The 26,562-nt window shown below is 45.1% G+C and overlaps 2 protein-coding genes and 1 long non-coding RNA gene across 26 annotated transcripts in view; 2 read left to right on the top strand and 1 right to left on the bottom strand.

Moving 5' to 3' along the window:
- nacc1a (nucleus accumbens associated 1, BEN and BTB (POZ) domain containing a) overlaps positions 1–635 on the top strand; it is a 31,108-nt gene extending 30,473 nt beyond the window's left edge. Inside the window, exon 10 of the mRNA XM_019888640.1 lies at positions 268–635. Within this exon, the coding sequence (XP_019744199.1) occupies positions 268–417 (150 nt within the window). The 3' untranslated portion in view covers positions 418–635. The remainder of the gene's footprint in view (positions 1–267) is intronic.
- cacna1aa (calcium channel, voltage-dependent, P/Q type, alpha 1A subunit, a) overlaps positions 1–26,562 on the bottom strand; it is a 54,913-nt gene that overhangs the window by 14,226 nt on the left and 14,125 nt on the right. For 6 of the 24 annotated variants that reach the window (XM_019888603.1, XM_019888583.1, XM_019888602.1 and 3 more), the window contains exons 4-41: positions 25,001–25,092; positions 24,154–24,306; positions 23,827–24,014; positions 22,409–22,512; positions 22,202–22,317; positions 21,555–21,599; positions 21,096–21,179; positions 20,637–20,843; positions 20,015–20,127; positions 19,798–19,910; positions 19,560–19,691; positions 19,330–19,402; positions 18,949–19,066; positions 18,706–18,773; positions 18,472–18,578; positions 17,140–17,190; positions 16,450–16,618; positions 15,443–16,047; positions 14,666–15,015; positions 14,443–14,578; positions 13,899–14,028; positions 13,610–13,669; positions 13,412–13,518; positions 11,274–11,282; positions 9,574–9,673; positions 9,310–9,470; positions 8,716–8,856; positions 8,439–8,640; positions 8,189–8,353; positions 7,936–8,046; positions 6,075–6,158; positions 5,208–5,210; positions 3,950–4,066; positions 3,712–3,777; positions 3,232–3,329; positions 3,007–3,157; positions 2,800–2,927; positions 751–847 (exon numbers count right to left, since the gene is read on the bottom strand). In XM_019888603.1, coding sequence (XP_019744162.1) covers positions 751–847; positions 2,800–2,927; positions 3,007–3,157; positions 3,232–3,329; positions 3,712–3,777; positions 3,950–4,066; positions 5,208–5,210; positions 6,075–6,158; positions 7,936–8,046; positions 8,189–8,353; positions 8,439–8,640; positions 8,716–8,856; positions 9,310–9,470; positions 9,574–9,673; positions 11,274–11,282; positions 13,412–13,518; positions 13,610–13,669; positions 13,899–14,028; positions 14,443–14,578; positions 14,666–15,015; positions 15,443–16,047; positions 16,450–16,618; positions 17,140–17,190; positions 18,472–18,578; positions 18,706–18,773; positions 18,949–19,066; positions 19,330–19,402; positions 19,560–19,691; positions 19,798–19,910; positions 20,015–20,127; positions 20,637–20,843; positions 21,096–21,179; positions 21,555–21,599; positions 22,202–22,317; positions 22,409–22,512; positions 23,827–24,014; positions 24,154–24,306; positions 25,001–25,092 — 4,954 coding nt within the window. The remainder of the gene's footprint in view (positions 1–750; positions 848–2,799; positions 2,928–3,006; positions 3,158–3,231; positions 3,330–3,711; positions 3,778–3,949; positions 4,067–5,207; positions 5,211–6,074; positions 6,159–7,935; positions 8,047–8,188; positions 8,354–8,438; positions 8,641–8,715; positions 8,857–9,309; positions 9,471–9,573; positions 9,674–11,273; positions 11,283–13,411; positions 13,519–13,609; positions 13,670–13,898; positions 14,029–14,442; positions 14,579–14,665; positions 15,016–15,442; positions 16,048–16,449; positions 16,619–17,139; positions 17,191–18,471; positions 18,579–18,705; positions 18,774–18,948; positions 19,067–19,329; positions 19,403–19,559; positions 19,692–19,797; positions 19,911–20,014; positions 20,128–20,636; positions 20,844–21,095; positions 21,180–21,554; positions 21,600–22,201; positions 22,318–22,408; positions 22,513–23,826; positions 24,015–24,153; positions 24,307–25,000; positions 25,093–26,562) is intronic. The other 18 variants (XM_019888584.1, XM_019888587.1, XM_019888586.1 and 15 more) reach the window with 13 other exon arrangements.
- LOC109526993 (uncharacterized) lies at positions 4,026–9,299 on the top strand. The gene is made up of 3 exons (XR_002170441.1): positions 4,026–4,101; positions 8,494–8,609; positions 9,232–9,299. It is a non-coding gene; the product is annotated as an uncharacterized LOC109526993 (long non-coding RNA).

Here is a 26,562-nt window from a genome sequence, read left to right as displayed (position 1 = left end):
TATATATATATATATACGGTCCGTTTATGTGAGACTATTGTAAAATGAAAGAGATGGTGTGCCTGTGACGTTTGCTTTCAACACAACGTGGCAGGAGAAGTGAGTGTTGGGTGTCAGCAATCTCTGCTGTGGCTCTGCGACAGAGCTAGTCGTTGAAATGTTGTCATCACACTATGTAACTTTTGGAACCATTTCCAATTCGGTTCTTCTGAGAGCACTTTGGTGAGCATGTCTGTGTTGTACGTGTATGTGTGTGTGTTTGCACAGAGGAGCAGGACAGAGCTTGACAGCAGGCACCAAGCCACTCCTGCTCACACGGAGAGGAAGGGGAGGAGGAGGGGTGTCAATGCAGTTTCTGTCTTTCCCCAAACCCCCCCAAAACTAAGAACAATGCAACACTACAGTGGGCCACCGTAGTTTGCCATATTCTAGCCGAAAAACAACAAAATGAAACATAGGAATAAAGAATGAGCCATTTTACGATCTATAGCATCCGCCTTTTTTTTGTATGATGTGACACTTTGAGCATTTCACATGCATCTTTGGGTATCTGCATTGTCCCGCACATTCTCTCGGCATTTCAGAATGCAAAGTTTATAATGGTGGAAAAGTAGGTATATAAACTGAAATGAAAAGGAAACCACCTTGAAAATTAAAAAAAAAAAAAACAATAAAGCAGCATTCATTCCATTCCTGGATGCTGTGGCTAGCAAGTGTGCTTGAGAGATTTTGTTTGAATGGGAGTCAAACCTTGCAGGCCACCCTATGGGGGCATTTCTTGCCTAAGCCGAGAGGCGGGTCGATAACTCGCAATAAACTGTACATGTCCTTATAATGAATGCGCCCGCTGCAAGAAGAATACAGGGGAGTTAGGAGACGCTCACGCACAGGAGAACACACAAACAAACACTTATAAAGAAGAGAAAAACATTGGGAGGAAGAGCACAAGTTTCACACAGTATTTGAACATACTTTGCAATATGTTTACTGTAAAAATAAAAAATACTGTGCTAAATTGAGATCACCATCGCAGGAATGCATTTAGTACTTTGACACAAAAAATATATAAACAACACAAAGTACTGCATGCTACACACTGTTAAATGTGATCCCAAGCACTGGCAAAATACCATTTTTATTTTAAACTACTGTTTTCACACACTGGATGTGCAGACGCTTTGATTAAGCTGTTGCTAAACGACGACAACCGCACATGTGGCAAACAGCAAACCACTTAATAGCTGCCCGTGTGTAATAACGGCTCCCTCTTAAACATAGGTTCAACCATCAACTATTTGTTCGTGATTAGAACATAGATTTACGTTGGGAACCCAGATTTGATAGCATCTGTTACTTGTGTGCACTGGTGGCATTACGGGCAGGCTAGGAAGTGCTACATCAGGTATAGCAGAGTTTCTGTCTGTTTGTTTCTGCTCCATACTGGACTTAAAAACGTTGGTTCGTTGTATTGATGTTTTATAAAGGCAAGCTGCTCTTAAAGTCTTAAATACACACTCGCAGCCACGCCAGCTGACTATTCTGAAGGAACTTTACATGGGTCTAGGCATACTAGCTCGCTAGCTAGTTCGCGAGCTAGCTGTACAATTAGCCAGGTAACTGCTGATGTGAACGAAGTTGCTCAAGTATATAGTGTATATAGCAGTCTTATATAGTAGGAAAGGGGCGAGTTATACTTTTCTCCAAAGCGTGTCACATGACACCATTTTAGCTGTGCCCCCCAAAAATCTGAAAAACTGAAATGGTGAAAAACTGTTTCGCGCTATAGCTCCACAATGGAGTACAACTGGTCATTTCCCAGCTATACTGACAGTTTAACATCCACTTTGTATTTTTTTTGTATGTGCGGTCTACAATCGGACAACATGAGTAACAAGCACACACATATTGGAATACAGATGCCATGAAACTTAGCATGTCTACAGTCGATGCTCATACTGTAGACAAAGACAAAGCAGTCCTTGGAAACAAATGTGGACTTTGCCGCGGTAAGTTTTTGGCTGTATTCAGATACCACGGGGGAGGATTTGGGATTGGATTTGAGGGCTTTTTAAGGACAACTTGCATATAAGGAGAGGAGGAGCACGAGTAGAAGGGGAATGGTTGCCAGAGTGAGATAACCAGATTATGGTTGTTCTCACAACCCCTTTGGCAGAAAACTCCAAAACAGTGGCAGGCCTCGAATAGCGATTGCTGATTAAACACAGTCACTTGGCAGTTGACCTTTGGGTGCAGCTACCTCAAGTATTTCACACGACCCTTCAGTATGTGCAGCTTACTTGCACTGAACAACGGTTAGACAGTTGGCAACAAAACAGGTATGTGTATTTCAACAGACGTTCAAAGTCGAGCAAGTTTATCTCATCATGACTATTGACACCGGATTCCAAATCAACTGGACTGCACATAAGTTTCAAATAAATAGAATTGCTGTGACAGAAAAAAAAAATCCCAGTAAGTGTGGGAGACCGCGATAACTTGTGGATAGCACTCACAGCTGTACACTTTCTTACATTTGTTACTCGTAAAAAAAAAAACGCAGTGGATTCTTGAGATTAGCAGGGCTGTCGTTGCTTCCCCCTGTGTGAGCAATCCCGTTACAATAAGCAGAAGAAACATGAAAAACCAGACCTTTCCTATCTACGAGTAAGCGCTAAACATTTTTACAGAAGCAAAATATCTGTGAGACTTTACGGATACAACCCAAGGTAGCTGCATGATGCTTTGCAAATGTGCAGTCTTGATGTGCGTGCACGGTGGTGCATTCGGGCTCCCACTTACCAGGCGGCAGGATCATACTCGGCCCAGATCCTGACATACTCATCCAAGTGGTGAGGTCCAAGTATGGAAGAATCTCTGGTCAAGTACTCAAAGTTGTCCATGATGACGGCCACAAACAGATTCAGCATCTGCACACGAACACACGAATACACCCATGCTCGGGAAGGTCCAACAGCCAGCGTAACTTGCGAGATGATGTGAACTCACCAAAAATGAACAGAAGAAGATGAACGAGACAAAGTAAAGGTAAGCCACTTGGCTGCCGCACTCTGGCTCTGTATTCCCCGACAGCTCGTCGCATTCTTTACCCCCCAGGCACGCCAGCATGATCTCATGCCACGCCTCCCCAGTGGCGCTCCTTGAAATGTACACAATAACAAATTCAAACACGTTCAGAACGAAACGGCGTGAAGCTCATCTCGTGAATGGCACCTGAAGAGCAGCATGAGAGCCTGAACGAAGGTCCTGAAGTTGTTGTGTTGGTCGATGGCGCCCTCCCCGTCTTCTTCAATCGCAATATTCCCGAAAAGCTGCAAAGGAGATGACACTGAGAACATGACCGGTATGTGCACACATCCAATACAGAGTATCGGCAATCATGGGGCCGCTTTTCTTTTGGGGTTTTGGTGCTTTTGGACAAATGATCCCTGTTAACACAGAAATCTGACGAGAAACACCGAAATTGACGATGCATTTTTTCCAAGAACATGAAATATGAAACCAGTGAACTTTTCCAAAAATGTCACTTGTTTTCAAATTACTGAGCATAAATTGCCCAAAACAGCTTTTTCAATTTCTGCTTGCCCCAAGAGTAAGACCCACCATTTTTTAAAATCAACAATCATTCGTTTCCAACCGGTCTTTCTATGCCTAATGTATCCCCGTTATGTTTTAGGTTCGGCCTCCACATACCTGCATCCCAATGATGGCATAGATGAAGAAGAGCATGGCAATGAGGAGGCAAACATAAGGCAGAGCCTGAGGACAGACAAAAAAACAAACAAAAAAAAAGACTGAAGCATCGGAATGTACTTTGCAAACGCACTCGGTCATTATCTGTGGAATAATGAATATTGTTTTTCAAGTCCGCACAGGTAAATGCAAATATCCATCAGAGCTTGGACGATACGCAGGACGATTGAGGACAGACCTTGAAGGACTGAACGAAGGTCCAGAGCAAGATGCGAATGGTTTCTCCTTGCCTCAGCAGCTTGATGAGCCGAGCTGCCCTGAACAGCCTCAGGAAACTCAAGTTGATGAAGTTATTCTGCAGCGGAGCCGCGCCATCGTCAGGGAGAGAAGGTATACAATTCAATTAGCGGTGGTCCATTGACATAGAAGGGGAGAAAAGACTGTTGAGACGGGTGAGAAGTTGGGGAGGCGTAGAAGAAGGTAAAAGGAGTAAAACAAGATCAAAGTAAAAGGGGGGGGGGGTTTCAAACTCAAGTCCAAAAGCAACGCAAACCAAATGCAGCAAGGCTCCAACAAGCTCAAAGTAAAAGGGGGGGGGGGATTTCAAACTCAAGTCCAAAAGCAACGCAAACCAAATGCAGCAAGGCTCCAACAAGCGTTTCATCAACCAAACAGTACAAGACAAAAAGAGGAGTGGCAAATTTACGTCGTTCCATCCAAATTGGGTTTCATCGTCAATGTGGGTCGGACTGGTGAGTACAGATAGTTCAAAGTGCAGGGACGCAAAGAACGTTTGCTCGGATAGACAACCAAATGCACTAATTCTCGCGAGGCAGCAGGCTTTTTTTTCATGGGGCACGTCGATCGCATGCGGATGTGACGAGCGCAAGGCATCAAAGCTCGGGGCATCATTCGGATTGACTCCAAAATGAGAAAGGATGGTTGAAGCGCATTTTAAAGAACACCTGCTTTTGAGGTTTTAAGACACAATTCAACAACAATTAGACAATGTTTTTGCAACATTTCAAAAGGCGAAGAACGGAAGCTCAGCAATTGGCTTCTCAATTCCTAGCGATGGACACGTGCGTGCAGTTTCTATCCACACGCTGAATGTGGATAGTCTTGCGAAAACACATGCGGGAGACATGCAAAGGGGTCGCGTGCACTATTGCTTCTCTCTGCCACAGTCGAATTTTTGGACTGTCTGTGTGTATCCAGCCAGAATATACATTCCACAAATAATCATCCCATCTGCATAGATGTGACAATCTATTTTGCGTTGATACAATTCAAATCCTTTACCACGCCCATCTTCATAAAGGATATTTAGTACGAATGGGATCGTCAAGAAATTAAAGTCGGACAGTGAGTGGCAGAGGAATTAGCATCATTCAATTCAAGGTTTGAGCTCAGGATTGGAGGAAAAAAAAACATGCGCAGCTGACATGCCATCGAAGCAGATGCAGACAAAAAGTTCAACCAAAAATTTTACAAACCATCTACATGTAGATGTTGCAGACACATGGTTTATAGCAGCGCATTGGGAGGGGGATTTGGGGTTGTTTCAAAGACACAACCAGAGCCAGTTATCATGGGTGGACACAGATGATTCATAGTGCATTTTGATTGGGTGGGATCACAGGAAGTCGATATTCGGATGGCGGGTTGAGGGTCAGGGGCCGAACGGGGGCGGGACCAAGTAGATTACAGCAGATGGCCATTAAGTTTGTGGAAGAGTTAATGAAAGCATGTAAAAAAAAAAAAAAAGATAAAAACAAGAAATAAATCAATAGTCAGTACACCAACAACATAATAGAGAATAAGGTCATGGCTGACTGCACCGAGGCTATGTTGTACATTTACACCGGGAGCACAATCTGATGTTGTCATTTTAGACGACTCCCCATAACTAAACAAATTACTACTTTTAGGCAGATTGGTTCAATTTTTACTTCAAGCACTTGTATGTCGATAGAGTTCGAACGTAGTCATTAACAGATACAAACACTGTGAGGCTTCAGGGCTTTCACTGCATTATTTGATTGGCTATGAGGTTGCCCGAAGATGCTGGTAGCACCCGGCGGCATCAGCATTCTTCTGGCTTTGCTGTCAGTGCCACACTTCTAGGAGTGCGGTCTCCCCAGGTCCCACCAAGTGGGACTATTATATAAGACTTTCAAGACATATTCGTGCATGGCTGAACAATACAGGGCCCAACTGCCCCCCAACCCCCCCAACCCAAACGCACTCGCCCCAGTCCTTGTTTTCTGTCAATATGACAGATGTGCAAATCCACAGACGTACGCGGAAACTCAGCTGATATTAATAGCTGTTCTTGCAATGCGTCAGAATTGACTACTTACCCCAAGTTCAGTGACCAGAATGTCAGTGATGCTTCCTAGAACGGTCACGCAGTCAAAAATGTTCCAGGCATCTTTAAAATAATTCTGTGAGCGGGATGAACAGCAGAGAGAGAGAGAGAGAGAGAGAGAGAGAGAGAGAGAGAGAGAGGGAAAAAAAGGGAGGTTGGAGAGTAACAGTTCAATATAATTAAATTAGCAGGTTGAAGTCATGCAAAAGTGTCACCAAGAAAGAGGAGGAACATATAATTCAAAATAATCCAGTGAGAGAGAGCAAGAAAGAGAGAGAGAGAGAGAGAGAGAGAGAGAGAGAGAGAGAGAGAGAGAGAGAGAGAGTTAGAAAAGCGATGAGACAAATGGGCCATCAGTCAGGACACATTGGATCTACTCCAGCAGATAAAATGCAGGAAATTGTTCTCCATCAAATTACCACACACTCTAATCATTAAGCACACGTACAGTACACACCAAATTAAGAAGGATGAGACATCGGAAAACTTTTGAAAAAGTTTCCTGCTTGACAGCCTCTAATTAATGAAACCCCATCCACACGTCATTGCGGGCATTAATCCTTCTTAAAACGCTGAAGTCCCACACATGCGCACAATTACGGATTTCTTTCGGGGAAAGAGAGACCGAGCTGAGTGGCGTCGACTTCCCTCGCCTTCCTGCCTTGCTGCCTGCAGCCAAACTGTGCATTAGACCGGCGAAGGGCCGCATAAGCAGGGAGGCGGCTATCAAAATAAAGCACCTTGAGACACACTCACCCTGGATATTATTTGTCTGGAGGGCTGCGTAAAGTGTCTGCCTGTTTTGGACTCCATTCTCGGAGATTTAAATCCTCTCTGGCTTAATCTCCGCCCGCTCTCATAATCCGCGCTCCTCTTTATACCACATACAGTATCTGTCATTCACCCTAATGCCTCTAATTATCACCACTATGTCACCTCAATATTTATACCTTTCAACTATTAGTCTGCCCCCACCGCTCCGCCTTCCTATCGTCTTTTGCAGCTGGTCGCAGGCATTATTTTTTAAAAGCATCTCCCTTGGCTCGCCATTTCCCGTAAACACTTTGCATGCGAGGAACAGAAAAGGACGGACGAAAGGTAAAATTGTGAGTTCGGCTCCTGTCCGGGTATCGTTGCGCAAGATAGTGAACCCCCCTCCCGAGGCTTATGAGCTGTTCCCTGACTCCAAAGTGTATTCCATTCGTCATTATGTGACGGGTCGAATGAGGTTTCCGGCGCAAAAGCGCTCTGAGTACCTTGAAAGTACAATAGAGCAGTACGAGGCCCATTTTCAATGTGCCATAAAATTGTTTTCCTTCCACGGTTTCATTGGTTCTCTCTGCGATGGAAGTTGTAATAATAAGTCTGATAGCTACTCTGCGGATCATCCGTTCAGCCATTTTCTGTACCTCTTACCCTCGTTAGGGTAGCGGGTGAGCTGGAGCCTACAGATCGATGAACTGCAGGGGTGATGCACACAATGTGTGTGCATGACTTCACCAACTCACCCAAGGGATATGGAACTTGAGGAAACTGAAATGGATTCAACACCAGCCAGTAAAGGCTGAGATCGGTCTGTTGAACATGTTTTACGACATACGTTGGTCACACTGAGCTTCACAATTGGGGAGGGCTTTCTCAGACCCGGAAAAAGTATTTCCGTATTGCAATGATGTAACAAAATGAAGAAACCAATTTTGCAAGCATAGTTTCTAGTCTTTTTTTTGTCATGTTCTATAAAATTAAAAGCCATCAATTGGAAATATTCATCTCGGATAAAATTGTCACGCGCTGTCCAATTTTTTTGCCAAGGTATCAACCAGACACACCGAGAAAGACACACACTCGCTCACCAGTGCTCCAAAGGCAATAATCTTGAGCACACACTCCATGGAGAACAGCGAGGTAAACACGATGTTGAGGTTGGCTAACACGGCTTCGTAGGTGTCTGATGCTCCATCGTACTAAAAGAAACACAAACATTCAGACGGCAGCTGCGAAAGCAGAGAATCTAATTCAGGAGTCGCAGACGTAGAAAGACAGTACATGGGACAACAGGGACAGGAAGTGAATGCCGCCATAACGCATCATCGCGTCATCGTTTACCTTCATCATCAGGACAATCGTGTTGAGCGCAATCATCGCCATGATCGTGTACTCGAACGGTGGCGACACCACAAACTCCCACATGCGGTACTGAAAGCTGAGCTTGTTCTTGGGCATGTGGCGAGTCAAAGGCTTGGCGTTGATGGCAAAATCGATACAAGCTCTCTGCACACATATAAAAGAGAAAGATGACGTTTTTGGGGCGTGACGGCGACCGCAACCTTTTCCGCCATCCCGCGCGGCTCCTCACCTCATTCTTTTCTAAACTATAATCCTCCATCATTTTGTCTCCTTGCTCCTGGAAGGTGATGATGATGAGAGCCACGAAGATATTGACAAAGAAAAAGGGGAAGACGACAAAATACACCACATAAAAGATGGACATCTCCATCCGGTACCCCGGGCTGGGGCCTTGATTCTCGTAAGTGGCGTCCACGGAATGTTTCAGCACCCTTACGAAGACAAGACGAGGGGGCGGGGATTAGATGTCGCCGTTTGGGATCGAGCGGGCAGGTGTGTGTACTCACTCCGGCCAACCCTCCCCAGTCGAGACGGTGAAGAGCGTGAGCAGGGCCCAAGCCACGTTGTCATAGTGGAAATCGTACTTCTTCCACTCCCGCTTCTGTGCCTTCACTTCATTATCGCGCCCGTACACCAAAAACTCGCCTCTACAAGTACAAACGACAGCATTAGCGCTCGTGTTCATTTCACGTCCGTTTCCACTCGGGATGAGGATTCTGAAATGGCGATTGGGAAAAAAGCATACCGATATCGGAAGAAGAAATATTACAGGCCAATAATACGATATGTTAGCTCACTTGTTTTGAAACTGAGGAAATAAGATGCAGCTAACACCAAAGCGCTCCACTCGTCTTTCAAATGCACATCGTCAATCGGAAGTTTCTCTTTGTTGTCATTGGATTGGATTTGTGCAATTAAAGTAAGTAAAAAAAACTAAATTAGAATGTAATGTCTAGAATACATTCATATTTGCTGATTGTGGATGACCCTCATCACGTTTAATTGACATCTTTGTTGTTCAGATGACCATGTCGCCAAATGACTCTGCGGGGCCCTACCGGCCAGAAAAGCTGCATGGACCGCAACAAGCATCTTCTTACCTGCAGTCACGCTCAAACTCTTTGGATTCGTCACTGCAGTGAAAGAAGCGTCCCTTGAAGAGCTGCACGGCTACCACGGCAAAGATGAACATGAAGAGCAGGTAGACGATCAGAATGTTGAGGACGTTCTTCAGAGAGTTCACCACGCAGTCAAAAACGGCCTGTTTGAAGCGTTGCGAGAAAGACATTGATCTCACTCTAATGTGACGGAATACGAAGCGGAAAGCAAGGCCTGACGGAAGGTTTTCAAAACTAAAACCGCACCTTGAGTTTGGGAAGACGCTTTATGGTCTTAAGTGGCCGCAGCACTCTGAGCACCCTCAGAGACTTGATGGTGCTGATGTCTTTCCCTTTGCTGCTCCCCCTGCATGTGCCCACACAATCATACGCACAAAGCATTCGGAGAGTCAGCAGGTGCATTTCGACGGAGCTCTCTCACATCCTCAAATAGCAGCAGGCAGACACAATTTGTGGTTATTTGTGTCCTAGTTAGCTCCAAATGAGTAACTGTGCCGTGTTAAATACGTAGCGCGACATGCATCCGTGCTATTCGTTGACGCCGAAGTCTATTCCGAAGTGTTGGGGTTATCGACATGCTCCCACTTCAGTGGCTATTGTACAACGACAGTACATGCTAGAGCTTAACCTCTACAAAAAAAAAAGTCTGCAATGTATTTCAATGCTGTATAAGGATGACTCAAGAAGTCATTTCGGCACAGTAACGGTGAATACGGTATACTCATGCTGCATTGAAACCTTGCTTTTTTTTCCCATGATGCAATACATCACGACTTATACCGAGTCACGCTACAAAGTATAAGTGATGCCGGACTCTATTTTCTACACAAATGCAGTTTGCAGAGAGAGTTTAGTCCTACGTCGTGTCATTAAAAAATGAAAATACAAAGAAGTCCAAATCAAGTGGAGGCGGATCTGTTCGGCGGAAACGCACAAAGAAACAAAACAAAACAAAAAAAAGACAAACTCTCTCCTTTCATTCTGAAATCTACAATCGTCGACAAACACCAAACAACCGCTAGAACGGTTGTTTTCAGCGCATTGTTCAGTCTGCATGGAATCTTGTGGTCTCCTCGGCATCGACAAAGTTATTTTAGCGAGCATCTCCGCATGAAATGCTCAGCCAAAAATTGACACGGGCTTTCTTGGAATACACATGAGGATAGTAAACGAAAAAAAAAAAAAACAACTGAATCCAACAACTGAGCCCACAGTTGCTTTCCTTTGCCAATTCACAAAGGGACGCTGAAGTGGTGTGAACGATTTCTTTGGCATGAAGTCAACCTACTGTATGTTCTCCAAATGCCTGTGTAAAGCTCAACAGGGTCAAAAGGGCATTGAGGGGAGTGCCTGAGAGATGGCAGCACGTGTGTGTCAGCGGCTGCGTGTCTTACAGATGTGAGGCCAGATGGTGCACATGCTGTACAGTGGACCCCCGCATACTCGCGGTTTGGCACCTGTGGATTCAGCTCTTCATTTTCTCAATACATTTAATTTTTTTTTTTTTTCGGGGGTGAAACAACCTCTATGCCTCATTGGCAGTTTTTCAAGAATTTATTTATTCAACGCATTGATATTGGTCGTCAATTCCATGCGGATGTTTCGCTATTCGTGGACTGGCCCGTGCCTAATAGCAGAGGTCCACTGCATATACACTATTGTGTGTCAACTTCTGTCATTTATCCGCAGTCACCCATTCGTTGGACAGTTTTTCAGTTGTGAACAGGTTAACTACTGGTTTTGTCGTGTCTGAGTCAGAGCTCTTCCATGGTGAACAATGAAACAGAAGGACAGACAAATTATTATCTCTGCTATGAAGGATGGATGGAGAGGTGACGAGTGTCATGTGCGTCCATTGGACAAACATGGAGAAAGGAGGAAGAGGGCATCTAGAGGTGGAGAGAGACAGAGAGAGAGAGAGAGAGAGAAAAAAAAGACAACTTTACCCTCCGCCGCTGTTGGTGGTGGTCCAAACGAAGAGATGAGAAAGGAGTGAGATAGTGACAGGACGGAAGAGAGAGAGACAGAAAGACAAGGGTGGGAGGAAGAGCCAGAATGGGATTCAAAATGAGAACCCGGATGAGAAAGAGTGAGAGCAAAGAAGAGAGGCCCGGAACACTCAAACAGCATCAAATATCTTCATCCCTGTTTCTTTAGCGATGACTCTGCTGGTCAGGGGCAATATCTTACGGGCACATGCAACTATACCGATATTACTTTGTCATCTAAAGAAGAGGAAAAAAAATGACTGTTGTTATTTATTGCCGATTATTTGCATTCAACTCCGACCAGAAATTCCATCAAGGAGAGAGGAGAGTGACAAAGGAGCGAGGTGGGAAGAGGTAGAAATGTTTTGGGCAAATAAGACTCCTCGATGTTGGTGGAGACGTCTGCTAAAGGTGACGTCACGTCATTGACGCATGTCACAAATGCGCCCGCCTCAGTGTCAGAATTATTACCACCACCGCCAATGTATTTTTGTGGCACTGAGCATACTGTGAGATCGTTTATTATTATTATTTCTTCTCATTGGTCTCGCCTGACCCTTAACAGTTCAAATCCAAGTCCAACGCCTTCAGACGAATCAGACAGGCTAATTGGATTGAAAGGAGTGATAAACATCTCCAATGAGGTTGCGGAGCCTTTCTGGAGTGCTGTTTGATTTCAGTCAATTGAGTTAAGACACTGTCAGGTTGTGCATGACACTGCAACGGCTGCCACGGTGAAACCGACTTTTAGCCTTCCCATGCAGCATGGACCGCGTTTGCCGATGTCGACTTGCCTAGCTATGCAGAAACTGTAAACGCATGTTAATGTATTCTTGGCATTCCTGGGAAATCCCTTATTCATTAAACAGTCTGTTGCGAACAGTTAGGGAAGCATTTTTAAGCAAAATGTCCGTTCAACATTCAAATCCTATAAGGATCCAGACCTGGGGATGGGGGGGGGGGAAGCGGGAACTTCCGCATTCTCATCACATCAAATATGTCAAACATTGCGAATGTGGCAAGCGGTCACAAGTTTGCTTCGAAGAGATTCAAAGGGACATATAGCCTCCAGGAATAGTCTGAGTGATGAAACGAACCAGTAGAAAATTACCAACTGAGACGGCACAACAAGCACCCAGGGGAACTTCATGCTACATTTATGTTTTCTATATGGGACGAGCCATTTTTCATCTTTGTGGCGTCCTCGAATCTATGATGATATTGAAGAACAAAAGGAGAAGCAGGTGTTTCGCTGCTCCGCTGAGATAAACGCCCCCCCCCCCCATCCCATTTCTAGTTCAAGCTCATATTGATGTTTATTAGAGAAAGCAATTTGTTTGCTTATTTGTTTTGCCCAATAGTTTTTCACATTCAATCGCACAAATTGATTGAGGGGAGAATCTCATCAGATATATGCCACTTTATCTATCGAAGGGTGTGAAGTAAATGTAATAAAGGGGGCATGGCCCAAAGTAGATTTACCGTGGAAAACGATTGATAATTAATTTGTATTCCGGAACACCGTGTGTCATCTTGATAACTACTCAATTCATATCATGAAATGAAATTAAAAATGTCAAGTGTCACACCTAAATTTGCTTCCTATGCGATGCACTTTCTGTTAACGTGCTCAAGTGCAAATGAAGTCATTGCTAATGCGTGCTGGCAGCCACAATAGCAAGAATTTCAGCAGAAAAAAACCCCAAAACAAAACAAAATTTAAAAAAAGTGCTCATTAGATGATATCATTGCTTCGTATCATACCGAAAGTAAATTTAGCATAACCTTCACTGACTCATCGACTTTTAACTCCAGAATCTCCTGGCACTGAAGGGTTACTGGTAGGTGGAGTGGTCATTGCCTCGTGCAGAATAGACAGGCAGGAGAAACTGTTCGTATGTGTTTACAAATGAAAGGATGGGGAGCGGGGAGGAGAGGAAAAGGTCAACTGGAGAGGATATTAAGCTTAATGGAGAGGGACGGAAAACGGTATGTGAGAGAAGGAAATCCACCGAGAGGAAAAACATAGACTCTTCCGGGGTAGTGACTATGGATGATTATACAGGAAAAGAGAAATAAGCAAGAGGGACACTTACGTGAAGGCGAAGGCCACCAGCGCACCACTAACCACAATAAAGTCAAGGATGTTCCACAAGTCACGGAAATACGAGCCTTGGTGCAAGACCAAGCCCAGGTCCACCATCTGGAGGAGAAAGACCGAACACGATGAGAAAACCAATTCACCTGGCGATGCTTTCTACAAGCCTAAAGACGCCCCCCATCCCCCACTTTACCTTAATTAGCATCTCAAATGTGAAAACTCCTGTGAAGACGTAGTCGAAATAGCGCAGGACCTACACACACGACATCGGAATGAGATGAATCACATGCCGAACACTCTTTTGGCAGACAAACTGAAACTGAAAAGAGACTCGAGATACTGCGGCTGAGTGTATGCCGACATACTTTTCTGACGAATGAAGACGTGCTGCTTCATTCGACATTTTACTGAGGGTTAGCACCAAGGGTGACATGGGAAGGTCCATTTTTTTTTTTCCAGGCAGGATTAAACGATAGTCTTACATTGTTGCGAGTAGAATCGGGCCAGACGGGGTCTTCGGCAGCAAGGGCGATACTACTCATGGCAATGACGAGCAGAATACACATCTCAAAGTAGCGCAGGGTGCAGATGTAGTGACAGGCCCGGCGAAACCTGTGGTGGAGACAAAGTTGGAGTCATTGTACTGCCTACCATCCCGTCTGTGTCGGAAGAATATATAATCGCATTGGCTGTGGCATTAGAGAAGATCCGCTTTACTTTTGAGATTTCAATCTAAATCCGATGATCAAACAAGGCCAAGTAGGCTTGCTTCTCGAAAGCCATTTTTTTTTCCTTCCACTACACTGCACACTCCAGGTCGTACGGACTGGAAACCTTCATCTTTCCACCGCACGGCGTGTAAAGGCCGCTGATAAATTCGTGAGACGTGGCAGCGGCGTGACTCCGTCACTCGCTGATGACTTCACGAGAGGCGAGAATACGCGACGCAAAGAACAACAGAACTGAAATGTACAGCTCGGTGGACATGACCTTACATCGGGCGGATGGCTCACGTGTCCTACTCACGGGTTAGTGGTGGTCAGTATAAACATTGAGGTGAAGGGAGGCATGGGCCTGGGTCCCCCGTCACCGCCCTTTGCGTCATCATCGTCGTCTTTGTCCTCCTTCGCTGGTAAAGGCTCCGTGTTTGCATTTTTATTGACTGTGTTCAAAAGAAAGACATGGAGGAGGAATGTTGAACAAGACGGATCAAGTTACGTACACGGTGCCGTTTTTTTTTTTTTTTTACCCTGCAGGATGGCATTGGTGGATGGAAAAATTGGCATGTCCACGACTGTGTGGTCCAGGTGGGGTTGTCTGATGATGCTGCTGGCACGCCGATGCCCGACGTTCCCGAAGCTGTCTAATCTGACTAAACTCCCCCGGGTACCGCTGTTGACGAGCTGGAGGGCCGATTCAAAGCCCGGGGCCGCATTGCGGCTGGCGGGTGGATTTGGGTGCTGCTCGTCGGAAGGGGTGGAGCCAGAAACCAGTTTGCTATTCATGAGGTTGTCCATGTCTTCACTGTCTTGCCTGTCCTGCCTGGACAACCTCTTTTGGATGGGCCTCGTCGTGGAGAGGTTCAGAACACTCCCGGACCTGGAGAGATGAGAAGAGAATATTGGATGTCTGTTGTCAGTGTCGGAAATGAAAATATCATCAGCAATATGGACTAATTAAGGCCCAACCTAATGTCAGTGTTCGGGATACACCTCGTATCCATTCCATTTTTGATTTATGTTATTAAGATGTTTCTATGTGGGAACGATTGGAGGAATTCCAGCATGACCCAAGTAAAGCTCATATGAGAATGCTCGGCTGAGTTTGTTCAACACCACAATGGAGGATTGCGAGTCAGGCACAATTTCCTATCGATACACTCCATAGCCTTGTCGAAACGATAAAAGCTATCAAGTATCCCAACAATATTTTCTTATACCGCTGGAGTTATTGTGATATCATGACCAGGCCACACAATAATTCTATTTATATAGTGTGTACATATATAATAAAATTCTAGACTTACTTGCGTCGATGCTGGCACATCTTCTTCCCGTCTCCTTCCGTCTGGTTGCCATGGCGATTCCTTCTCGGCCTCCTCTCACTTCCATCACCAGCCGCTTCCTTCTCTCCTCCCTCGCCACCTTCATCGACCCCTTTGCTCTTGTCTCTTCCTGCTTTTCCAGTTCCTTCTCGACCGTCCTCGCCTTCATCATTCTTGCGATGCAAACGAGGTTTCTTGTGTTCGGACTGGCCCGTCCCTCGACTTCCGCTGCGATTATGATGATGGCGCCTCGTCGGCCTCTCCTCCGAGCCCGGCCCGGGAATGACCGTTGTATCCAATCGTACGTGGGAGCTACGATGATGGTGCGTACCTTTCCGGCTTCGCCTGCTCTCAGTGGACTCGCCTCGCTCGAGAGGAGCTTTAGCGGGGCGTCCTTGACCCGCGTGTTGGTGGTGGTGCGTTTCCCTGTGGAGGTCATCGGCGGAATGCCGCGGGGTGAAGCAGAGGTCCGGATTGTTGTCAGTGTTCTTGTTGGTGTTGTTGTTGCGGTTCTCAAGGGGATCAATCACCAAAGGTCGATCCAGGTGAGTTTTCATATCTGGTCGAACGTGGCGTGAGTAGTTGACCTGAGCATGAAGGGTCACAATTTTTACACCCGTCTTGCTTAAAAACTGTAATAAGTGAACATTTTTGGTCGACATACAGCGGAACCTCTAAAGTTTGAATCTCTCAGAGGTTGTTAAAAAAAAAATTGTCATTCAATTGAAACATTTGGGAAGCTACGCCTCATTGCAAAATCCGCATGACGCCATACGAGATGACTTGATTTGACCTGGATTAGATTCTTGATATTTTCAAGATTTCCTATGGCAAATGTAAACACTCAATGAGTGTCCTGGTTTGACTTGAGCGGTTCCACCGTAAAGTATGTCGAGATCGGAAACATAACATTTACATAGCCATCTCTTGTGTACACTGATAACACAAGTCTAAAGGCTTTTTTTTTTTTTTTTTGCCTTGTCCTTTACATTGTTGTGTTCTTCCCGCCCTGTTCTTGCCTTCCAGCGATCTTCAGGGTCCAGCTCGTTGTAAAGGGCTTCTCGGCTGGATGCCAGCGTTTGCTTCCTCAGCTCCTTGGTGCGCTGCTCCCACACAGACTTGTTGAGACCCTTGTTGTGGTTCTTCTGCTGCTCCTTACTGTGAAAAACCAAGCCCGGTGGAGAAGAATGAGTGGAGGCGAGTGGAAGGATTTGCGTCAAGAAAGCTGAGCAAGTACACACAAAGCAACGTGCATGGGATTTTGGAAAGCATGTCGGGGACGACAAGACGGGGGCAAAACGAAGATAAGGTAAGAATTTGTTTTAGTTAGCAATGATTCAACGCACACACAGCTCAATAAACAACAAACAAATTTATTGTCGGAATTCTGAAGACAACAGCTTATTAGTTATAGTAACCAACCAACTTTGACTACGAAAATTACCGGTGACCACCTATTTTAGTCTTAAAAAGATTCTGATTTGAGTCACAACTGTGAGGTGCAGCAAGAGTACACCTCTTGGAAAAGTGGCAAAAGTAGCGATTGGCGACAGTTTATTGAGGTTCATAAAAGGTTCGAGACAAAGAAAGATGGGGAGGAGGCAAAGGAAGAGTTGTCAGGGCACTTAACAGAAGAGATTCAGATATAAATAAACGAATTAAAAAAATAATAATAATACCAGTCCAGAAAGGGGTCAGTAGCGTGGTGACAATCACTGTGTACTTTGTTGCTGAGGAGGGAAACAGTTGGTGAGTGAGATGTCAAAAAAACGGATCTACCTCATGTAATTAGGATTTTTATTATTGTATATATTTTTGACACACCTCCATGTACACGGACGCAATCGCAAACATACATTCACTCACCCATGCCTGAAAGGAAACAGTTGGTGAGTGAGATGTCAAAAAAACGGATCTACCTCATGTAATTAGGATTTTTATTATTGTATATATTTTTGACACGCCACATTTTGGAATGCAACCCTCTGTGTACACGGACACAATCCCAAACATACATTCACTCACCCATGCCTGAAAGTCTCAGTTATTATCTCATTAGTGGATCATCATTCACATTTGTAACGTTTCTCAAAAACAATGTGAATCAATTCGTCAACGCATTCAGAAGACTGCGCTGAAATTAATTGAGGATGATTCCTTTCACAAAGCAAGTGCAAAACCACCGCCTCAGTCAGTTTTGCGATCGAAACAAAAACCATATTGGAGTCTGTTGTTTATGACCAGGCATTTTCCAAACGCAACACGCACAAAGACAGCATACTCTGTGATGTCACATGAGGCCACGCAACCCGTGTAAGCGTGTTTTGTGCGCGCTCATAACCCGAATTCATAGGAACCGTGTGTGACATAAAGAAAGCAGAGGCTGTTGTGTCAAAGCAGTAAAGGTCACTGTGAATTGTGTGTGTTCACGCAGCGTTCCCCCGCTGTTGTTAAAACCTTTATGAGTGTACGTTTATGTGGGATTGTACACCGTGTTTTAAAAAGGAGGGAGAAGTCTGTTCCATGGCCGCAAACATCAGATCATCAGATCTCATCTTTAGTGCTGTATACGTTCGCATTGAAGACACCTTATCTGTTGTATTAGTGCTAGCATAGGTGCTAACATTATTGTTTAGTCTTGTGTATTATCTGATAGATAGATAGATGGATAGATTTTTAAAAAGGAGGGAGAAGTCTGTTCCATGGCCGCTAACATCAGATCTCATCTTTAGTGCTGTATAGGTTCGCATTGAAGACACCTTATCTGTTGTATTAGTGCTAGAATAGGTGTTAACATTATTGTTTAGTCTTGTGTATCATCTGATAGATAGATAGATAGATAGATAGATAGATAGATAGATAGATAGATAGATAGATAGATAGATAGATAGATAGATAGATAGATAGATAGATAGATAGATAGATAGATAGATAGATAGATAGATAGATAGATAGATAGATAGATAGATAGATAGATAGATAGATAGATAGATAGAGAGAAAGACACTCACGCTGCTATGGAGAGGTTGGCAGCTGAGAGGGGGCTGACTTCCGCCACCTCCTTGGCTTTTTGCAACGCGATCTTCTGACTGGCAGCCTCCTCCTCCTCTTGCTCATCCTGCCGGGAAAGAGAAAAAGAAAGGAGACAAGGATGTCAATGGAGGAAGGTGAGCGAAGAGACAACAAACCAACTAAAAAAAAAAGAAAGTTTAGGCACGATGAGGTAACGTCGAGCTGGGTGGCACCTTGGTTAGCTCCTGCGCGTTGGCCAAATTGTCCACAGCGATAGCCAAGAAGACATTCAGCAGAGTATCTGAGTGAAGAGTTATAAGAAAAACGGCGTGTGGGTGTTTGGCTTACGCATTTCCACACCAAGGCACAGACTCATGAGAATAAAAAAGGCAACAGTAGTATTTGACTTCCTTTTACAGTGTTTGCCACTTTTTTTTTTTTTTTTTTGCAAATGCATCGTCGCAAGCAAAGGATACAGTTGCCAAAAAGTGTGAGCACAATGAAGAAGACGGAGAAGGCCATGCCCTTGTTGACTCCGCCCTGAGACTTGATGCCGGCGTACATCACCATGTTCCAGTCTTCTCCTGTCAGGATCTGGACACCAGCATGCACCAAAAAAAAAAGGCCATTGTCTCGAGGATTTTATCACATTATATTCTGGACATATCAAGAGTAAAATCCTCCATTATCTGTAATTAGCTAATCAAAAGCCCCGGGAAAGTCACTGAATTAGTGAAAATGTGAAACATGAGAGTGCACTGTCAATCAAATGACTTACTCTCACACGTCACCATTTCAATCTTGACACCATTGTGTGACGGCTGGAAGAAAAAAAAATGATCGCAACGATCGCTTACCTGAAACACTGTCATTATTGCTGCCGGGAAGGTATCAAAGTTTGTTGAAGGAGTGCCATTTTCAAAATTAAACCTGACAGGGGAAAAGGCAAATGGGCGGGGAGGGGTTGGGGGGGGGGGGTTGATTTGAGATCAATTTTTGAGAGAAAGGGTAAACAGTAGCATTACAGCATCATAAACGTACACTTCAAATGTGCGAAATAAGGAAGGCTAAATGAAACGGCACTGACTGTCCTCCGAAGAGCTGCATTCCCAGCAGGGCGAAAACAACTATGAAGAGGAAGAGGAGGAAGAGCAAGCTGATGATGGACTTCATGGAGTTGAGCAAAGACACCACAAGGTTTCGTAAAGATGCCCAGTACCTGGAAGAAAAAAAAACAAAAACAGACAATACATTTTTTTTAAAAAAACAGATTCCCTCTGCATACAATAAATCCTAATGCGAGTATTGGAATTGAAGACACTCACTTGGTGACCTTGAAGATCCTCAATAACCTGAGAGCTCGTAAAACACTGATGCCGAACGACGTGCCCGGCTGGATAACAGACCACAGCACTTCAAATATGCTGCCGCAGATCACCTATTTCAACGCAGACGTATGCGACTCATCGTTATAATATAGAAATAGAGGAGTCTTTTTTTGGTGGTGTTTGCGGTTCGCCCCGAGTCGCGAGTGGTACTCACGATGCAGTCAAAGCAGTTGAAAGAGGAGTTGAGGTATGCCTGTCTTCCCAGACCATACATCTTGACAAACATCTCTGTCAGGAATATTCCCAGGAAGATAAATTCAGCATAATCTATCAGGAGGGGAGCAGACAAAAAAAAAATAAGTGATGGACACCAGAGAGAGAGAGGGAGAGAGGACACCATCCATTCTGTTATCTGCAGGATATTCCTCGATTCCGTCACCATTAAAATGAATTAGTATCAAAACTTCATCAAATTGAGTGAGGGAATCTACGCAGGCCAACTCAAAGACAGATTAGCATGCCGTGCACCGTATGCCCACCATAAGTAAGAGCCTCCACCAAAACAATATACTTGTATCCCTTTTACAATGAGAATCATGCTTGAGTCTGTGTATTAATGGAACAACTTATTTAGTCATTTGATGACATAGTTTGCACACACACACACACACACACACACACACACACACACACACACACTGCTTTTTTGTCCCCATACCGCAAAACTGGTCCCCAGGACGTGACTGTGTTAACAATTTTATGTCCCCACAAACATATGAAAACGAGAACACACACGCACACGCGCGCACACACACACATTGATCTGCCCTACTCACTTAAAAAATCCGAGAGCGGTTCCGGCTGGTCGTAGTGCACGACAGCCACACACAGCGTGTTGAGGCCCACCAAACACAGTACAGTCCAATAGAAGGCCTGGGACTTCACCATGTGTCGAATTAAGAAGCGCAAGCGCCTTTCTCGCCTCTTGAAAGTCGATACTTCAAGCTTGGAGCTTTTTAAGCTGGCACGGGCAAACGGTGAACCTGAAAGGAGGGGTGGGGAGGAGGGGGGGGACACAGGTCACCACTCAGCGTCACCTGTATGAATGTATGTCAGAGGTGACAAATCCGGATCCAGAAAGTAAAAACCCCTGCTGAAGTTTGGTTGTATGAAGGAATGAAGGAGAGACAAGGTCGGGCGGGTCCGGTGATGCTGATCCACGCAAGCTAGCATCTGTATGTTCTGTACCAGTGGTTTCGCTTTGTGAGCATGAGCGTGTGCGTGCGCGGTCTCACCAACTGCCAGGTCTCCCTCGCCCTCCTCCGGGTTTAGAAGCTCCGCTTTGCTCTTGTGGTTCTTGGTGGCTCTCCTGCGGGAGCCTGGAACAGAAAGAACGCAGCAGCCCATCTTGAATTCGGTGATCTGCATTCAGATCAAATCACAACTGATCTCATGGTGACTTTGTGGTGACGCTACTTCATAGCATTACCGGAAGTTGACTAAAAATCTCATCAGATTACGCCAATGACATCGCTATACTGCTCGCAACCACTAGGGGACATATTTGCATGATACACGGATTGGTATGATATGCTGTGATGTTTTTTTTTTTTAATCACCGTTGCAGTCCTTCTACGTGGCGGCATTTCTCACCATTGACACACACTGCTGGTTCCATTTACCAGTAACATTTAACAGTCACTCATATAACAATAGACAACCACGCACACAAGAACAGTAGAAAGAATTCCTACCATCATAATCATTTTCATTGTCATCATCTGCCAAGAGAACCTCTTCTGCAAAAAAAAAAAACAACAACACCACAGATTCTTGTTGTTCATCCATTTTATATTCAATGCATAGAAGTGAAATGATTTTATTATCACAAAAACTAGTAGTTACAAAGTTGTAAGATGAAGCGCGATGATTTTAACCAGTCTTTTCCGTCGCCAATGCAAATGAAAACACACTGCGGGCCTGCACCTTTGTGTTCAACGCTTCCCTTTCTTTTCATACTCGACTTATTTTGACGTAGCTCGTCTATTCAAGAAGATCAAAAACGGCCTGTCCTCAATTTGCACTGCAGACGCCTCCTTCATCTTCTCTCCGCGTCTGTCCTACAGGCCCCCGCCGCATTCTTTACACTAACAAGGCGACGGGTTCAAGTTAACTGCAGGCGACGATCGGCATCGATGACTTTAACCGCATGTTTCACATTTGTGGATATTTCACTTTAGAAGCACCAAAAGCTGCTGCGTTCTATATTATGACAGTACCCCGCCTACTGCCCGATGACAGCTGGGATAGGCTCCAGCACGCCTGCGTGACCCTTTGTGAGGACAAGCCGATTCGAAAACGGTCGGATGGACGGACGGATATCGGAAGAGCTTCGATTTACCGGCTTTGCAGATCCACTCCAAGTAACCATTGAGTTCCCTTTCAATCTGCTGCTGCCTTCTCAGCTTCAGGAACTCACTTCTGTTTTCCACTCGCTCTCTCTCTTTGGCAAACTCCCTGTGAACATACACACACACAAAAAATATGTTTTAAACTGATATTCCCGTGCATTTTTTTTTTTTGCATGCCTCGCTGAGCAGACCCTTACCCTGACAACACACCCAGCACCAGGTTGAGCATGAAGAAGGAGCCGATGATAATAAGGGGGATGAAATACATCCAGTTCCACGCGCTCCCTGAGGCATCGTTGCTCTGGAAACGCACACACACACACACACACACACACACACACACACACACACACACACACACACACACACACACACACACACACACACACACACAAACCACTCGTCAGAGGTTTTTGACCTTCCACGACCGGCATTGATGCGAAGGTGCAAATGCCACTTCAATGACAGTGACCGCTCCCTTCATCAAAGAGAAATCGGAAATATTGGTACCTTGCTGGAGGATCTAACTTCATTTCATGCTATTCTAGCTTTTTTGGATGCATTGATAATGCAGCTCAACTCTCACCATTTTCGCTTAAATGAGACATTCCAAATCCTGTGATGCCACCCTCCAAAAAAATTTTTTTTTAATCATCCCTATCATTCATGCATCACCGTTGCGAGTTTCTTTCTCCTCGTTTTGTTTCTCCTGCCGTCCTCCTGTGTCCTGTTTAGTCATTCATTACTTATGTCAATCTTTTCTACTTGAATTCCTTCGTGACTTCCTGCCTTTCTTGCGATCTTCTGAAGCTCCCGCCACTCTCACTAATCAACATCCCCTCCCTAAGTCTACCTCGAGTCCTGCTCCCTTCTTAACCAAGAATGTCGTATTGCCCTAATAGCCCCCCTTGCCTTGCCTCCTCCGATCCTTTCCTCTCTGTCTACTCGGAAGCTGGCATGGCTGCCGTGTACCTAATGCACCGCAAACCCGTTTTTTTTTTTCTTTCCCCTACCATTAAACTTTTATCACTTCTCTCTCCAGAAGCTACAAGAATAACTCCGTCTGAAAAGGCCCTTTTAAAAAATAGAGCAGCACCGGGAAGGCGGGACACAAGGAGAGACATCAAGCGAAAGGGACAGCGCGCTTTAAGAGCGAACGTATGATGACCATGCTGGAAATTTGATCGAGTACAAAAGAGAAAATGGCGTCGGCATGAGAGGTGCAACAGTCTCAAGACCTTCATCTGGTCTCCAGAACAACCAAGAAACCAGGAAGTCATTGCACAATGAGAAGAGGATTGGATGACAAGCTGTCAGTCCAGCTCGAGATGTGCTTTTGCGTTTGGTGTTGTGTTCAGTATGCGCCACATACGCAGAGTGAATGTTTTCATTGTCTTCAAGCTAACGGAACTCGCTTGAAATCCACACGATAAGCTCTGCTTGTGCTAGAAGAAAAAAGCGGCCAGCCAACCATGCGTCCAGAACTCGCCGCCGACCGTGTAAGGCTGAAGTGGAGCCTCTGCAGGAACACGCTGGTGAGATCCGAGCTATTTTCAATTACGCTGTAAAAATATGTACCGCATATCATTCTTTATGTTATGCACCAAGCACTTACATAGTACAACAGTTCGGTCCAGCCCTCCATGGTGATACACTGGAAGACGGTGAGGATGGCGAAAAGGATGTTGTCAAACTGGGTGATGCCGTAGTTTGGACCGAGCCAGTACTTTCGACACGTGGTACCCTCCGGACACAATCGCGACGGAGGCTCCGTCCCACACGGGAACTCTTCTCGGATCTCCCCTGGATTTGGGCAGAAGTTAAAAGCGGTCTTGTCTCTCGCGAACGGCGTGTCAATACCGTCCCTTTCTTTTGATGAAATAAGTGGACTGAATATCAAGAGCGGTCTTACGTAAGAGCGGTCCATATCCATTCACCGTACCTGTGTGATTGTCAAAGCAGGTTTTGTGGAATTTGCCCATGTAAAACTCCAAGCCGATGATGGCGAACATGAGGATGGCAAAGAAAAGCAGGAGGCCAATTTGGAGCAGAGGGATCATGGCCTTCATGATGGACTTGAGCACCACCTGTAAGCCTGGAAGGCGGAGCGCAGACGCCGTGAGCGCATCTTTCTGCGACGTCGACTAAAAATAACACCGAATTTTGAAAAAAAAAAAAGTTCTTGACGAAATAATTTGAATTCCCAAAATGATGACATACATAAGCGGATTAATTAAAGAGACAATCTGCAATTGAATTGTTTCTGCAAATCATCTCGTTTGGTGTGAGGATTTGTTCATTTCATCTTGGTTTGGATTTTCTTTTGCAGCTTGGCGGGACCCAGCGGCGGCGCATCAAGGCTGTGTCGAGCATTTTGGAATATTTGAAGACAGCTGACAAAGTAAACATCGTCTTCACCCACCATTTGAGTGTTTATCGCGCGCGTTAAAAATCATTTTGAAGATACAACCGGATCTTACGTTAGAGAAATATCATCCATAAGAATGTTAATTTTAATGTTGCTGGCGGACACCCACTATGTGCGGGCGGAAGGGGATTGCGAAATTAATATAATTGACGGCTGCTAAACATTCAATCCGTGTTTCGACTGAAAATTCACTTCTCTGAGCTATTTCTAAACCTCCTATACAACTTTTCATTTCCTAGCTTTTTTTTTTTTTTTTTTTTTTTTTTTTTTATGACTTTGTCGCCCAATTTCGGTCAACCATACGAGAACCGAAAAACAAACAAAAAAAATCCAACACACTTCCTTGCAATGCCGCACTTACTGGGAATACCAGAAACCAGTTTGAGAGGCCTCAAGACTCGAACAGCTCTGAGGGTCCGCAGGTCAAAATCTGAGCCCACAGTGGACAGGATCCTAATGGAACAAATACAAAAGGGGCAATCAATATGCAAAGTCGTTGAACTTATTATTCGTCCGACTCCTGAAAACATTCCACACACACGCAGACGCACGCAAACGCATTCCAAGCAACTGCAGGCACATGGTATGTGAATCCTGCAGGAGCCGAGCTAATCGATAGGGGTGACGCTGAAGTGTATCATGGAGGGGGAGGGACGGCTCATTTGTATCGGCGCGGCGGAAGGACTAAATTTTAAAAAAGGAGGATGATGGAGTGATGGGCAGGAAGGAGGTGGTGAGAGGGATGACGAAACAAAGCGGGGAGGAATGTCACGCGATGAAAATGAGAGATGCTGACTTGTACATTGTTTTTTTTTGTTTTTTTTCGCAGTTTCTTCAAAGTGTTTGCAGACTGGGGAGGAATTGATGTCGCGCTCGAGAAGGGAGGGCGGATCACGAACGATAAACAAGGTGGTGTGTGTGCATGTGCGTGTGTGCAGAGTCGAAAGACGTTCCCTCTGTGCCGCCAGACTTCCAGTCAGTCACTCGTCTGACGCACAGAGTGAATCATCCCCCCTTCTCACTTCTCCCTCTTGCTCTTCCTTCTTCTCTTTTTATTTTTTTTGTGTGTTTTCTCTTTCCGTCACTCTGACACATTGCCACTCGCATCTGTTCCGGTGACACAGCAGAGCCGTAATCACTGCAGGCTTCAAATCAGAGCGTGCTGCTTGGAAACCCACAAAAATAGCAAAAGTGACATCCACCCGGGATTTACCGGGTGCTCCCGAGATGTCACTTTAAACCTTGCGTTATGTTGACTTGAAAGCCCCTCCTCCAGTGGTACCTACTTGGAGGTAGTTGATCACTTGTGGTAGCGACAGGGGCCCTCCGAGTGACATTGTGTGGCATCAAGTCATCATAGGAGGCGGTCGTGTACCTGAGAGGCTCCGGGTTTGGTCACGGGGGCGACGACTCTCTGCACTATGTACACCGACCGAATAAAAAGTGGATCGGACCTTGAAATGTCCTTCAACGACCTGATTTTGTACGCTTCAGACTTGAATTGTATTCCGACTTTACCCCTTTTTCTGGAAGTCTAACTCAAATGTTGAGGCAGGGCGCACTTGAAAAATCTCGATGAACTCTATCCAGAATGTTGGGCTGATCAGATTTGAGGATGACATTTACTGTCACTGTGTTAAACCTTAATTGGTTGTGGGAGGCAATCCTGACGGGCGATAGAAATGTCCATTTACTGTCAATGTTTTTGGTGGCTACCAAGCTAATTGAGGAGTCAGGGTGCCAAATGCTGAGTCAGAAACCTTAATTCTCAGAATTATTAATCATGGTTTTGTGTACACTAAAATAGGCCCGATGGGGTGAAGTGAAGTGATTCAGCGAAGAGTGGTAGGGGACATGGAACAACACGTGAGCCCCACCGGGTTCCATATTGTGCGGGCGAACGGCTGCCGTTGGACACCCCTA

The sequence above is a fragment of the Hippocampus comes genome, unplaced genomic scaffold (genome assembly GCF_001891065.2).
Source record: "Hippocampus comes isolate QL1 unplaced genomic scaffold, H_comes_QL1_v1.1 scaffold427, whole genome shotgun sequence".
Taxonomy (NCBI): domain Eukaryota; kingdom Metazoa; phylum Chordata; class Actinopteri; order Syngnathiformes; family Syngnathidae; genus Hippocampus; species Hippocampus comes.
Note: the sequence above shows the minus strand (reverse complement) of the source record. Positions and strands in the feature narration are given on the sequence as shown.